At 45.7% G+C, this 13,026-nt stretch overlaps 1 protein-coding gene across 3 annotated transcripts in view; it reads right to left on the reverse strand.

Annotated features, from left to right (window-relative positions):
• The window catches only part of LOC119450935 (uncharacterized), a 118,331-nt gene extending 105,953 nt beyond the window's left edge, over window positions 1-12,378 (reverse strand). For 2 of the 3 annotated variants that reach the window (XR_007466611.1, XM_037714399.2), the window contains exons 1-2: window positions 12,229-12,378; window positions 3,522-3,682 (exon numbers count right to left, since the gene is read on the reverse strand). Coding sequence is in view for 2 of the 3 variants with exons in the window: in XM_037714399.2 (XP_037570327.1) it covers window positions 3,522-3,677 (156 nt within the window). In the remaining variant the exon portion in view is untranslated. Of the gene's footprint in view, window positions 1-3,521; window positions 3,683-9,039; window positions 9,118-12,228 lie in introns of all 3 variants that reach the window. The other variant, XM_049666354.1, reaches the window with a different exon arrangement.
• Window positions 12,379-13,026: the final 648 nt, after the last annotated feature.

A 13,026-nucleotide genomic window follows, 5' to 3' on the forward strand; every position in this document is an offset into this window, starting at 1 on the left:
GGTGATGCTCGCCTCCTGAAATCAGGGATATATTTCTGTCTGGGCAATTAATGAACCAATTTGAAAAATTCTTGTGGTAGAAGGGCACTTGACAACTTCCTGCGTATAACCAAAAGCTGCTATGTGGCCTGTTGGGGAGCCCTAGCATTATCATCTTTAATACTCTTATAGTTGTACAGACGCTGCCGGCTATGTTGTCTACGAAATTTCCCAGTAATAAAACAAATGATACCTAAATATCTTCAATGCAACAAGTATACATTATCAAGAGCACAATTCCTAAAATAATGCAAATCTTTTTACGCCTACTTTCCTAACCATTAGATAGGCACAAAATGTCAAAGTATTGCCATCTCACTATTTCCATGATGATTGTGTGACATACGTATGAACATGGGATAGATATCCAGTGGAGCTCGGCTTGGCAACAGCGCTGGCGGCAACATGCTTAGAAACCCGCTTTGCTTCGCTATCCAGGTTTTCCTCGGAATCCTCCAAACTGCGCATGACGGTTCCCCGGCGGCGACACACGTGGACTACGCTCCTGGGCACGACACGCCAACATCGGCACTTATCGACATCTGCGGTGGTCCCAATGAACCCTGCGTCATGATGCCCGCTCCAATGCCGACGTCGATTACGTCATGTCACGTGGTCCATTCTCAGGCTATAAGAAACCCATCGAGCCAGCTCTTCATCAGTGGGCTTGGCAACAGCGCTGGCGACAACATGCTTAGAAACCCGCTTTGCTTCGCTATCCAGGTTTTCCTCGGAATCCTGCAAACGGCGCATGACGGTTCCCCGGCGGCGACACACGTGGACTACGCTCCTGGGCACGACACGCCAACATCGGCACTTATCGACATCTGCGGTGGTCCCAATGAACCCTGCGTCATGATGCGCGGCAACATGCTTAGAAACCCGCTTTGCTTCGCTATCCAGGTTTTCCTCGGAATCCTGCAAACGGCGCATGACGGTTCCCCGGCGGCGACACACGTGGACTACGCTCCTGGGCACGACACGCCAACATCGGCACTTATCGACATCTGCGGTGGTCCCAATGAACCCTGCGTCATGATGCCCGCTCCAATGCCGACGTCGATTCCGTCATGTCACGTGGTCCATTCTCAGACTATAAGAAACCCATCGAGCCAGCTCTTCATCAGTGGGCTTGGCAACAGCGCTGGCGGCAACATGCTTAGAAACCAGCTTTGCTTCGCTATCCAGGTTTTCCTCGGAATCCTGCAAACGGCGCATGACGGTTCCCCGGCGGCGACACACGTGGACTACGCTCCTGGGCACGACATTTCTCGTAAAGCGCTCCAGTTGAAAAGACGGCTAAAATGATTAAAGAAAACAATGACGAACACAAATTTGCATTGCAATGGTAATGAAGTCAGTGAATTAACTTCAAAGCTTAAGCACCAAGTCAGTAGTGATAGGCAGCGCTACTATGGCGACTTATTGTCAAGTTATATCGCATCGGCTCCTGAGAAATTTTGGAGGAGCATTAGTCCTAAATCAGAAGAGTGTGATGTCTTTGACGTGAATGGCAAGTTGACTCATGATAACAAGGAAATTGCAAACCTATTTAATGCACACTTTAAGTCTGTCTTCACTCGAGATAATAACATTTTACCGTACTACGACGCAGTCCTGCCTCCTATACCTGATGTTAAGATAACTGAACAGGGCATTTTTAATATGCTACTTAATCTAGATATTAGAAAATCTTCTGGCCTAGATGACATTCCGAATGGTTTTCTTAAATGCTATGCGGAATGGGTGTCCAAATATTTACATGTTTTGTTTGTGAAATCCTTGCAATTAGGCCAAGTGCCGAGTGACTGGAAGACCGCCAGAGTTAAGCCACTCCACAAAACCGGGAATAAGCAGCACATTCAGAACTACCGCCCTATTTCATTAACTTCAACTGCATGCAAACTTTTGGAACACATCATTCACAAACACATTTCGGAATTCCTTGTGAAACATAACTTTCTAACAACCCATCAGCATGGATTCCGAAAAGGCTATTCAACAATAACCCAATTGGTAGAAACCGTGCATGACTTCGCAAATAATATAAACAACGCTAAACAGACAGACGCCATATTTATGGATTTTTCCAAAGCTTTTGATAAAGTCTCTCATCATAAACTACTCCATAAATTAAACAAAATTCTTAAAAATCATAAGCTGATTAACTGGATTTCAGATTACCTCAGTGCCCGTAAACAATTCGTTACATTTAAGAATCAGGACTCTAATCATGTCTCCGTTGACTCTGGCGTTCCCCAGGGCTCGGTTCTTGGGCCGCTCCTCTTCCTGTTGTATATAAACGATCTTGTAAATGATCTTCCTGTTAAAATCAAATTATATGCAGACGACTGTGTTTTATATTCAGTAATAGACAACCCCTCGGATCAAGTATTACTAAATGATGCGTTTCAGAAGGTAGTTGCCTGGTGTGAAGATTGGCAGATGTCAGTGAACTTTGAGAAAACTGTTTTTATGTGCATTACTCACAAAAAGAAAAGGCTTAGTTTCAATTACTCGGCTAACAATATTTTTCTATCTGAAGTAACAGAATACAAGTACCTTGGCCTGTGGATAACTAACAACCTCAAATGGAATCGGCACATCGATAAGGTAACCACTAATGCCTATCGTAAATTGTTTTTTCTTAGGAGAGCATTAAAGCTGTCCACGTGTCCCATTTGCTTATTAGCGTATAAAACAATTATACGCCCAGTACTAGATTATGCAGCTATTATCTGGGATCCGTTTACGCAAACTAACATCAAAAAGCTCGAACGGGTGCAGAGAAAGGCAGTTCGCTTCATTTATAACTTCTCCCGTACCTCAGTAACAGAACTCCTAAAGCAAGCCAACTTGCCTGCACTAACAGAGCGCAATCGAGTTTCCCGACTAAAATTCTTCTATCAGCTTGTAAATGGACACTACAACATTAATATCACTGATATAATTACATTTTCTTCCGGGTATGCCACAAGACAAAGGCATCAACTAACAGTGACACCATTCCGCGTAAAAAATAATTGTTTTAAATATTCCTTTTTTCCTAGGACTGTGATAGAATGGAATAATTTGACTAATATAGAAGTTACTCAGCCTTCGTTGTCTTTATTTGCTGCTAACATCTGTTGATTAGGCTTCAAGATCAAATGTGACCTCGTTCATTTCTTTTTGCCACGTTTATTTAAACCGATGTTGTTTGTATAGGCAATGTACTCCGTATTGCTTTGTTTTGTTGCCTGCATTTGTACGCTGATATATTGTACTTCCACCCTGCTAAAATCCCTTTGCGGATTGCAGTATCTGTAAATAAATAAGACTTTCGTGTGAAAAAAAGATTGGTCAGTAGTCAATGCTTTGTGCTGTCTGTTTCAGCCACCCCGTTGTCTGTGCTATTTGGCCATAACGAACCTAAACCCACTGGCCCAGCTCAGAACCCTTTAGTGTTTCCGTTGTCCCGCTGTACCCATGGGCATGCTGACCTTGGTAATGCCCTGCAGTGCAAGCTTTGCACAGACAACCCCGTCCCGGAAGAAGGGGTCGTCCTCTGCTGGGGCCAGGTGCCGGTGGTCGCAGGGCTGCACCTCCTGGCAGTGGACACTCCAGTTCAGGCAACCGCACACCCGCACCCCCGACATTGCTCCTGCAGGGGAAGTATTGTCACATTGTAGTGACGGTGAAGAAACAGAGTGGCACAACTGCATGTCATGAAACTAACTATTTATTGCATGAACTTGTGCCCAGAAAAGGCAAGTAACATTCAAGCCAAAAATAGCAGCGAGCACAGTTGTCGGTCGTTGAAATCTGTCTGCAAGTCAAGTTCATCAGCTATTTATACATGACTCGTCATGCATTCCAGTATAATCACTGGTGCCCTGGTGCATTCCAGAATGCAGACCACTAATCGTTCCCTGCATGGAATTTGATTACACAAGATTCTTTTGTTGTAGAAGCAGCGACAACATTCAAGAAAGTTCCGAAACATAAAGGTGCATCTTGCACCGAGCAATAGCTTCGTAACAGATTTTAGCTGACAAAGAACGGTCGCCAGAAAAGGATAAACAAGTACACGTGTCCATATAAAAGCTCGTGTCTCAAGGCCAAGTAGTGCGAAGGCCAGTTGCACTGCAGAGTTCTAATGAGAGACTGAGTTAGGGAAGATGACCATGTGGGGTGATGTGCAAACTAACAACTAACTTGTTCGGATTTGAGAGGCAGAATAAGGTCAATCTTGTGGAAAAAGATAAATAAAAGCACGATGACGAGAGGACAGCTTAAAGGAGTACTGACAGAATTTTGAAGTCGAGATAACTTGCGAGATCGATTTCTCTGCACATGTACACAGCATACACAAAATATCAACGGCGAATGTAGCTTAAAACATATTTAAAAGATGTTTTAAAGTATGTGCGCGCAGAAGACCACAAAGCACAACACCTCGCAGCATTATTATCAACAAGGTTGGTTTGTAAACATCCCAGAGCATAACGACAGCGCTACGTCACAAGTTTGTGTTGGCTACCATGCTCCTTGTATGTGCTCTTGCTCGTCCCACAACCTAGCCCTTCATTGCCGCACTCCCACTCTTCCTTGGTTGCTAGTCGTAGTGCGACGTGTCACTGAAACAGTCTTTGTTGTGCCCGTTGGGATTTCCCGCACTATCTGCATTGACTGGGCTGCATTGACCATGCATGAAACGCGAGTACGGCACGATGTCGGTTGCATACTAAGTCGTTGACTTCTGCCCGACACATTCAGGGCTGGGTATATATTCGTGCATAGATTTCCCGCGATGGCCCTCGGCAGCAGAAGTGGACCGAGTTCGAGTGCACCACCACACGCAAGAAGTGGACACCTCTGAAGAGCAGCCACATTAGCACACCTCACTTCGAGCGTGCAAAAAAAAATTTATCTTATGATTAAGTCCGCCTTGCCTTACTAAAATTTTGCAGAAAGATTGCATTTTATTGTCCGGTGGTTCATTATAACACAGGGTGCTCTTACAAGTCTGGTTTTTAAGGCAAAGAAATGCGAATTTGCCTTCATCTACAGGGATGTTTCGTTGTCAAGACGGCGCTAGCATGGACGTGTCGCCGCCTATCAGCAGCTACTGCAAGCAAGATCGTTGTTCCAGCAGGGTTGCCACATGAAAAGGCAGTTGGTTTGAAGATACCTATGCCTAAAAGTGATCGGCCACGTCTAGTATAGCAGTGACTCCTGCCTGCAGGAAACTGTCGCCACGGGACAATGAAATAAGCACATTGAAGAGGACATCGCAGGGCATGTGTGGGTGTAGATGGAAAAAAACAAACAATAATGAACCTGGCGCGCCGGCATTCGCATCCCACTTTTATGCGATCACGTGACCAGCTGTGTTTACAAACCTACTGTGCCTGCTCGTTCTCTCATTGCTCTCTGAAATCGAAACTTGGACTGGTCGTTATAAATGAGACTCTAAATAATTAACCATCGTGTGCTGAAGCAAATGAACTTTAGTGACGTAATAACTGGGTCATTAGCTACTTAATACAGCAGAAAACACAAGATTCAAAATTTTTGTGTATGTGCTCCTGTAACAACACAGCGTCAGCTAAAACATGATAATTTTATCACAGTGACAACAATATACTGGTCAACACCCCCAACCAAAGCAGAAAAATAAAACAATTGGAACAATAACAACCTATGAACACATGCACCTGCTATCATTCGTTCACATACGAAATCTCTTTTTCAAAAAGTACAATGTCACGCTTGTGCAATTCACTTCAAAAGCCTCCCTCATGTTTATTTAATTTATTTAGTACATACTGCAGTCTGAAGACCAAGCAGGAGGGTAAAAAAAATATGAACATGTATTGCAATAGCTGAAGTAAGGATTTAAAGGTAATGCATGTTGATTAAACAAATGGCTGGCACCCCCACATTGCACAATGGACTGCCAAAGCAATACAGGAATTATCAGAGACAGTACTCCACAGCTCTGGGTTAATCCTGATCACGTGGGGTTCTTGAACTCAAAGTTCAGCATACGAGTGTTTTAGTCGGATTAGTATTCCTTGGGAGCTTCACCCCATTTATCGAGCCTCTTTCACATACCCCCAAGTTGTCTACTAGCTTGGAACACTAGGTATTGCTGGCTGCTGTCAGGCCTAGTACACAACTTCAGCACTGCATATGTGATATTGTTAGGTGCCCATTCTTGGCCAATCCCCCAGAAGGAATGTGCCAAGGTGACACAAAGGGTATGGAGCCTTAAGTCGTACATCGACATACATCGTGTTGTACAGATTCCAATTACAGAGTCCAATTAGGTGGTCGCGTGAGACTCGGAAATTCTCGAGGCAGTACGGCAAAAGGACCATCAGGGACAGTGGTCAGTCGTGCAACGAGAGGCACATGAGTAGAGGCTACACCTGCGACTGACATGTAAGTCACACTATCGAGAAGCCACTGATGACTGATATCGACCAGGAGGCCATGACTTGTCAGGAAGTCAGCTCCAATGATTGCATGGCAGATGCTGGCAACACGAAATACCCAATGGGAAGCTCGGTGTAAGCTCAAGTTCAAGATGAGCGATCGCTGTTTGTAGGCAGAAATTCGTGTGCCGTTTACCACCTGAAGGTAGGAAGTTGGTGGCTGTTTACAATCCGTGTGCTGCGCTGGGACGATACTGACTTCAGCGCCCGTGTCGACGAGGGACTGCTGACCTGTGGCACGGTCGCGGACATAGAACAGGCGACTTGCACCTTGGGCAGGACAACTCGTCACCTCTAGAGGTCGGCCAGACGGTTTCGCAGGCAGTGGCGTTCATCCTCTCTGAAATGGCTATGGTACCAGCACACTCCTGGTGGAGTAGGGGAACGTGCACGAGAAGCAGGTGTGCAGTGAGAAATGCCCATGCGCCGTCGACGATTGTGAAAGGCAAAGAGCACCGATGTTCTGCTACAAAGACGATGCGCTCAAGGCAGTCGCAGAGGCTGTCAAGCGATGACTGGGGGGCGAAGGAGCTCGACAATGACTATGCTCACAGGTATTGGGTCTTGAATGGAGGTGAGAGCCAAGAGTGATGAAGCAGTGACTTCCACCACTTTGTCGGTCAAAGAAACAAGGTTGGGCAGGCTTACAATACTGGCATCGGCAAGGACTATTTGTATATTCTTTAGCAGGTGCTACAGGAACAATTCGCGTAGAGGTGCATAGTCTATGTTTGCCACGCTCGGGCCCAGCAACAAATGCAAGTGCCAAAAGAGTTGTGAAGGCTGACGATCTCCGATCTCTTCTATGGAGAACAACTGTTGTAAACTGTGTGTTGACTGTGTCGTGCGCTGTAGCAGTAAGGTTTTGAAATCGTCATATGGTTTAGCGGAAAGCGTCCCAGACAAGATGTCATTAACCTCTATGGCAGCTGGGGACAGCGCGGAGATTACCAAGTGGTACTTGCACAGCTGGGTGCGAATACCGGCGATGGAAAAGCAGGATTGCTTCTGAAGGAACCAGGTGGCCAGGCTCTGGTTCAAAAACATCGGCAGTCGAATGGGAGCAGAGGCAATTTCCGCGGGGTCGATGATGTCTTGGCCCTCGGCGGGCTGTTTTGGCTGCTCGGTGAACATGGCCCCACAAAAATGTAGAGGAAACGTTCGGGTCACAACACGGTGGGGCCTTCGATGGAGCAGAGTGTAGAGAAGGGATGTTAGGCCCATACAACAGATTTATTATGACTGCATCAGCAGGGGCCCAAAGCGCCAGTGAACCCTAGCACGAGTGCATGCAGCGTGAGCCTGCGCATAAGCTCGCCACTGCTGCTGCGACGTTGGCGCTGCCTTGACTGAGGTGCAGCTGCTACAATATCAAAGTGACAGCGCCCCATTTGCAACAGACGCCGCTGTGCTGAGCATGGTCACTCAATGGATAGCCATTGAAACAAAGTTGCAGCCAGGATACTAGGCATTGTGGAGCTGCTACAGAGTTCAAACTGGGATCCAGTGATTACAACAAGATACTCTGTCGCAGTATCACTCAGCATTGTGGTTGGGAGTGGGAGTGCCATAAGGTTTAGTGATTCACTATTGGCACAAGGATATGGCATGAGGATAGAATAATCATCATAATAATCCTCATAACATATAAAATATTACCCAATTACACATCTATGGTAAGAAAGATTGCTAATCGCATAAAGGTCACCAATCTCCAAAGGATGGACGTGCTCCAAATTTTCACATAACGCCTCCATTAGAATAGTCACCAGTACCAAGAACAAAACCTACCAAATCATGCTTAGCTGCACAGCCATTGAGCCACCACAGTGTGTAGACACAGGGTATATTTCGACATGGCACATACAGTAGTGGACAAAAATATGTGATTTTCAGCAAAATATTAATTACCTATGTTTGAAAGCTATCAGTTGGTTTTCTTTTTTCTTTTGGTATTTTTAAACAGGGTGTCTCTTACATTGGCACTTTCACATTCCTGACTTTTACACATTTTCCCTGCCTTTTTTTTAATGAAAATTCCCTGGTAGTCCACAACACTGGAAGTTCAGGCACAAGAAAAAAATGGAGATTTATAACTTGCCAAGTTATTAACTTGGCGAGCTTAAATTATGAACATTAATTATTTTCATCTACTGCCATTAAACTGCAAATAAGGTGGGATAGCACAAGTGTTGCATAAGTATTATTCAAGCTACATTTCTTGCAGTTGCTAGTTTTCTCTGTTGTTTAGTTCTTGCAGTCAACACTATTGTATTCATCCTGCACACGGACATGTTTATGGAATTAAAGCTTAATGGCTCTCCCAGAGTACCGCACTCTCGAGACTCATCCAGCTATTGAATGCATACTCTCAATCTCAAGTTAGCTGTTACAGCTGAACACGAAAACACACTTCTGACACAAACTGAAATAATTCCACGTAAAATATGCATATTTATGTTTCAGCGACATTTCATAACCCTTTGACTGTCTCTGCCTAGATAACTCGGGCACCCACCATCGCACAGCCCCTGCCGCTTCCAAGTATACTCGTTTTGTGTTTTCAGTGCACTCCCTGCCTGTCCAGAAGAAACTTCTGCAAAAATAAACGAAGCATACCATCTATGGCACACAAATACCTGGTAAGTTACATCTCAAACTGCCCGGTGGAACAAGTGTCGCAGTATTTTGTCGCTCTGTCATGGCAGGATAGCCATGGCGAACAATATTCATGAATACGTGACAAATTATTAATCAGAAGAAACTGATGACAGAGAAGAAGTTTCTATGTACCATGAAGTGTCCATTGAGGCAACAAGAGAAAAAAAAAAGGAAAAAAAGATGGCCAGGACTGAGTATTAGACGGGCAGTTGTTGCCCTCACGAGTATGGCCCGTCCATCCGTCTTCACTATGACAAATGAAAGAATTAATGTACAGTTCACAAATACTGAAATGGGAGAAAATAGTGACAAACACCAACTTCAATGTAGCATTAGATGTCCCCTGAGCCGACACGTGAAATAAACTTGGCAGGGGCTCTGCAGCAGTTGTAAAAAAAACACTTGGCAGTCGAAGGGTTAAACTTGTGCCTACTAAGTAAGATTTTCAATATTACAACTTGCAATCAAACTTACTGAACTCAATGCAGCTAATGTCATTTGCCAAGTGTAATGTCATTAAAAATGTGCAACTTAAGATATAATGACATCAATAAACTTGCTAGATTCTTAATGACGTTAACCTCACCCATGTGGCAGAAGTATAAATTTCCATGAACAAGAATATGGTTTAAGTAGGCTACTGTGCTACAGCTAGCCTATTACCTTGTCATGTTGTTTTCCTCTCGTGCATATGATAAATTTGTCACCATTTGTGCATATATTCCCCTTGTGTAGACATATTGTTCCAAATGTTTGTTAGCCGGCAACTGTGTCGTCTAGCCATGCCCTGTTTTCTTGGTGCAGTACCCACATAATTTACAACTTGCAGGACCTTACAATGGCACACAGAGCCCACGCTGACATTAGCCACAGAGGCCTACATATGATCAACCCACGTGGTAAATTCTGCTTGCCCCCGAAGGTTACGCGGAGCAAAACGTCATTGCTACGCAGGATTCGACTGGGCGTTGTTTTCACCCATTGCTACGCACACCTCATCAACCAGTCAAACAGCCCTGATTGTGAACATTGCCAGACACCTGAAACGGCGGAACACATATTGTGCAATTGCCCAGCATATATGTTGGAGCGAAGGACATTGGGAAATTCCCCAGCCAGCGTTGGCAGGCAGCCACTGTGTCAGAGGACGCCATTCTCGGCCCATGTCCTGACACTGCAACTTCAACGCGGGCAACTAAAGCGTGGTTGAAGACACGAAACTAGACGAGCGGCTCTAATAGGACCATGGTCTAATGTACATAAGCACTCACCACTCCTCTTATCACCCATCACATTACTTTCACTCCCCTTCCCTGTTCCCCAGTGCAGAGTAGCAGACTGGAGCGCACCAGCTCAGGTCGACCTCTCTGTCTTTTTTATGAATAAAACCTATATCTACAACTTGCAAAACAGTGTGCAGTCTTCAGTGCTGACTGCAAAAACTGGTTGGAAAACAATGCATATCCCCGCTATTCCTATCGGTGATATTTCACCGCTTCTCAGTCAGCTGAGTTGGAGTCCGCACACAGATCAAGTGTTTTTGCTCGGTCAGTGTAAATTCTAGGCTAATTGAAAATAAAATGCTGGCTGTTCCTGACGAAAGTTTCACATTCGGCCGAGTATTGCTGACATAGCCTGGAAGAAAATTTGCTAGGACGTTCGGGTTTCATCCAAAAAATAGTAACAGCAAGATATGCCCACCATGACCTCACGGCAAAATTTGCCATTCTTTAGCACCTTTGGTTGGAAAATATCTTTCTTGCTCATGTGCAGATCACTGTTGCAAACTGTTAATTATGCACCCACAAGCACAGTTGACTGCCCTTCTAGAACATGCATACTTGTACATGGATGTGCGAACCGGTTAGTATGAACTTGGGAAAATGGATGCAGCAAGTAAGTCTACAAATGCTGCACAAGACCAAGTGCACCTGCAGTTATCACGAAGGAACCTGACAACACAAACTGCTGAAAGAACATGATAGAATAGTGCTAAATCGGTTGTGCTTTATGGAAGCATGAATTCTGCATAGAACAATACCGTTGTTACACTGTAGCTGAACTTCGCAAGAACATTGCACCAATATTGCCTATATGAAAAAGTTCTCGTTTAAAAGCAGCAGAATTTCTGCAATTTGCAACCACCAGCAGACTATAGGTTGCTGGTGGCGGTAAATTGCAGAAATCTCATGAAAGCACTCACGACCAGATGCTCAATAACAATTTTCTTGCACGACCGTTAGCACTGACTACACTGTCAATAAGCGAACACTGCTCTTCGAAAGTGAGGCGACAAATAACAAAAACGACAATGTCTAGAGATTATGATAATCACCGCGGCCGGCCTGACCCGCGCGTACGACAACGGCAGCTTTCCGCTAATAAAACAAAGGGCAACAAATAGCTCCCACTTGGCTAATTAAAATTCACAATGGTACTAATACCAAGCGCCGTTTATTGCATCACAACGTTCAACAATAAGCGCAACAATGGTTAAATCAACGGCAGTTTGACGAGAGAAAAACAGCGTTCATTATTTCGCCCAGCGTTGACTCCGTCAGTGCGTACGCAATAAACGTGCGACTCACCTGAGCGCTTGCCGCACGTGTCCGTTCATAAGAAACACACCTATCAGGCCGACACAGCATTTAGAGACGTTTCTACGCTGCAGTTTAGACTACGTCTGTACGCTGACGCGTGGAGCGCTATCGCTCACCGTGCATGACAACACTGCGCGTTAGCGACCCGGCATCGCAACTGGCGATAAGTGGCACCCCTCTGCATTACAGCAAATCGAAGGCCCTTGAGCCTTGCAAGCAATTGGCTGCCGTTAACTGCGAGTGACAGTGCATCGCTGTCACGCCATGTAATCGTAGCGTTCAGAGCTGCGCGCTCAGGCCTTGTGGCAGTCGTCGGACTGCAGCGCAGTGACGACATGTTTGGGCACCATCATCTGCGGTCGTGAAGCACAGGGCGCACGCGGCCGGCAACAAGCGATACCGGCGGCACGCGAACAAGGGCGCGAGGAGAGCTTGCTGTCGCTCACCGAATGGCTCGGAGCTCGAGGAGCACGCAGCGGTGTGGGGTGCACGTTTACGACGGGAAAACGCCGCAGGTCGGACGATTCCGACACCGCTGTTTACCGACGACGCCGTCCTTGGACGTCACGTGACGCGCTCAGCTGTGCGTCGCCGTCTTATCCGCGAGGCGACTACTATCGGCTGCTGTCGGCCGCAGTCAGCAACGATCGTCGATTTCAGTTTCACTTCTCTCCTTTCGATCCATCCGGACGACCCTGACATTTTTAGACTTATTAATACATATATCTTCATCCATGGAGGAAGAAAATTTTGTCCTGAATAAACAGTCAGTCGTTAGAAGTACCGGCACCACAGTAGAACCTTGATTCACGTCCACTCCGTCGTCAGCTGCATTGTAGCTTCCTGATACGCCGCGTTATTTATCGCGCACTGCCGTGCGGCCAGCTCTCGCTCGGACATCATTTCGTAAAATCGTAGTTACTGAGTAGAGTGTACTAGAATATGTCTAGCACACTCTATTACTGAGCATTGGCACTGACGCCGGGATAGCCGGACCGATCAAAAAGTAGACTAAATAAGCAAAAACAAAACATTGGTATACATCCTCGAAATTTCGCACCGGCTGAAGAAAGCGGTAGAAAATTGATCCTGGGCGGTAGTTTCGGGCTATCGCTTTCGCAGATAGTTCTACTTTCAAAATATTTCGCGAGATTCGGAACTGTACGCGTCGAAGCATACGGCCAAGGAGGACGGGAAAAGTTAGGAGAGAGAACACTAGGTCACGCAGCCAGCCTTGGCAAGTA

This window comes from Dermacentor silvarum, chromosome 4 (assembly GCF_013339745.2).
Source record: "Dermacentor silvarum isolate Dsil-2018 chromosome 4, BIME_Dsil_1.4, whole genome shotgun sequence".
In the NCBI taxonomy this organism is placed as follows: Eukaryota; Metazoa; Arthropoda; class Arachnida; order Ixodida; family Ixodidae; genus Dermacentor; species Dermacentor silvarum.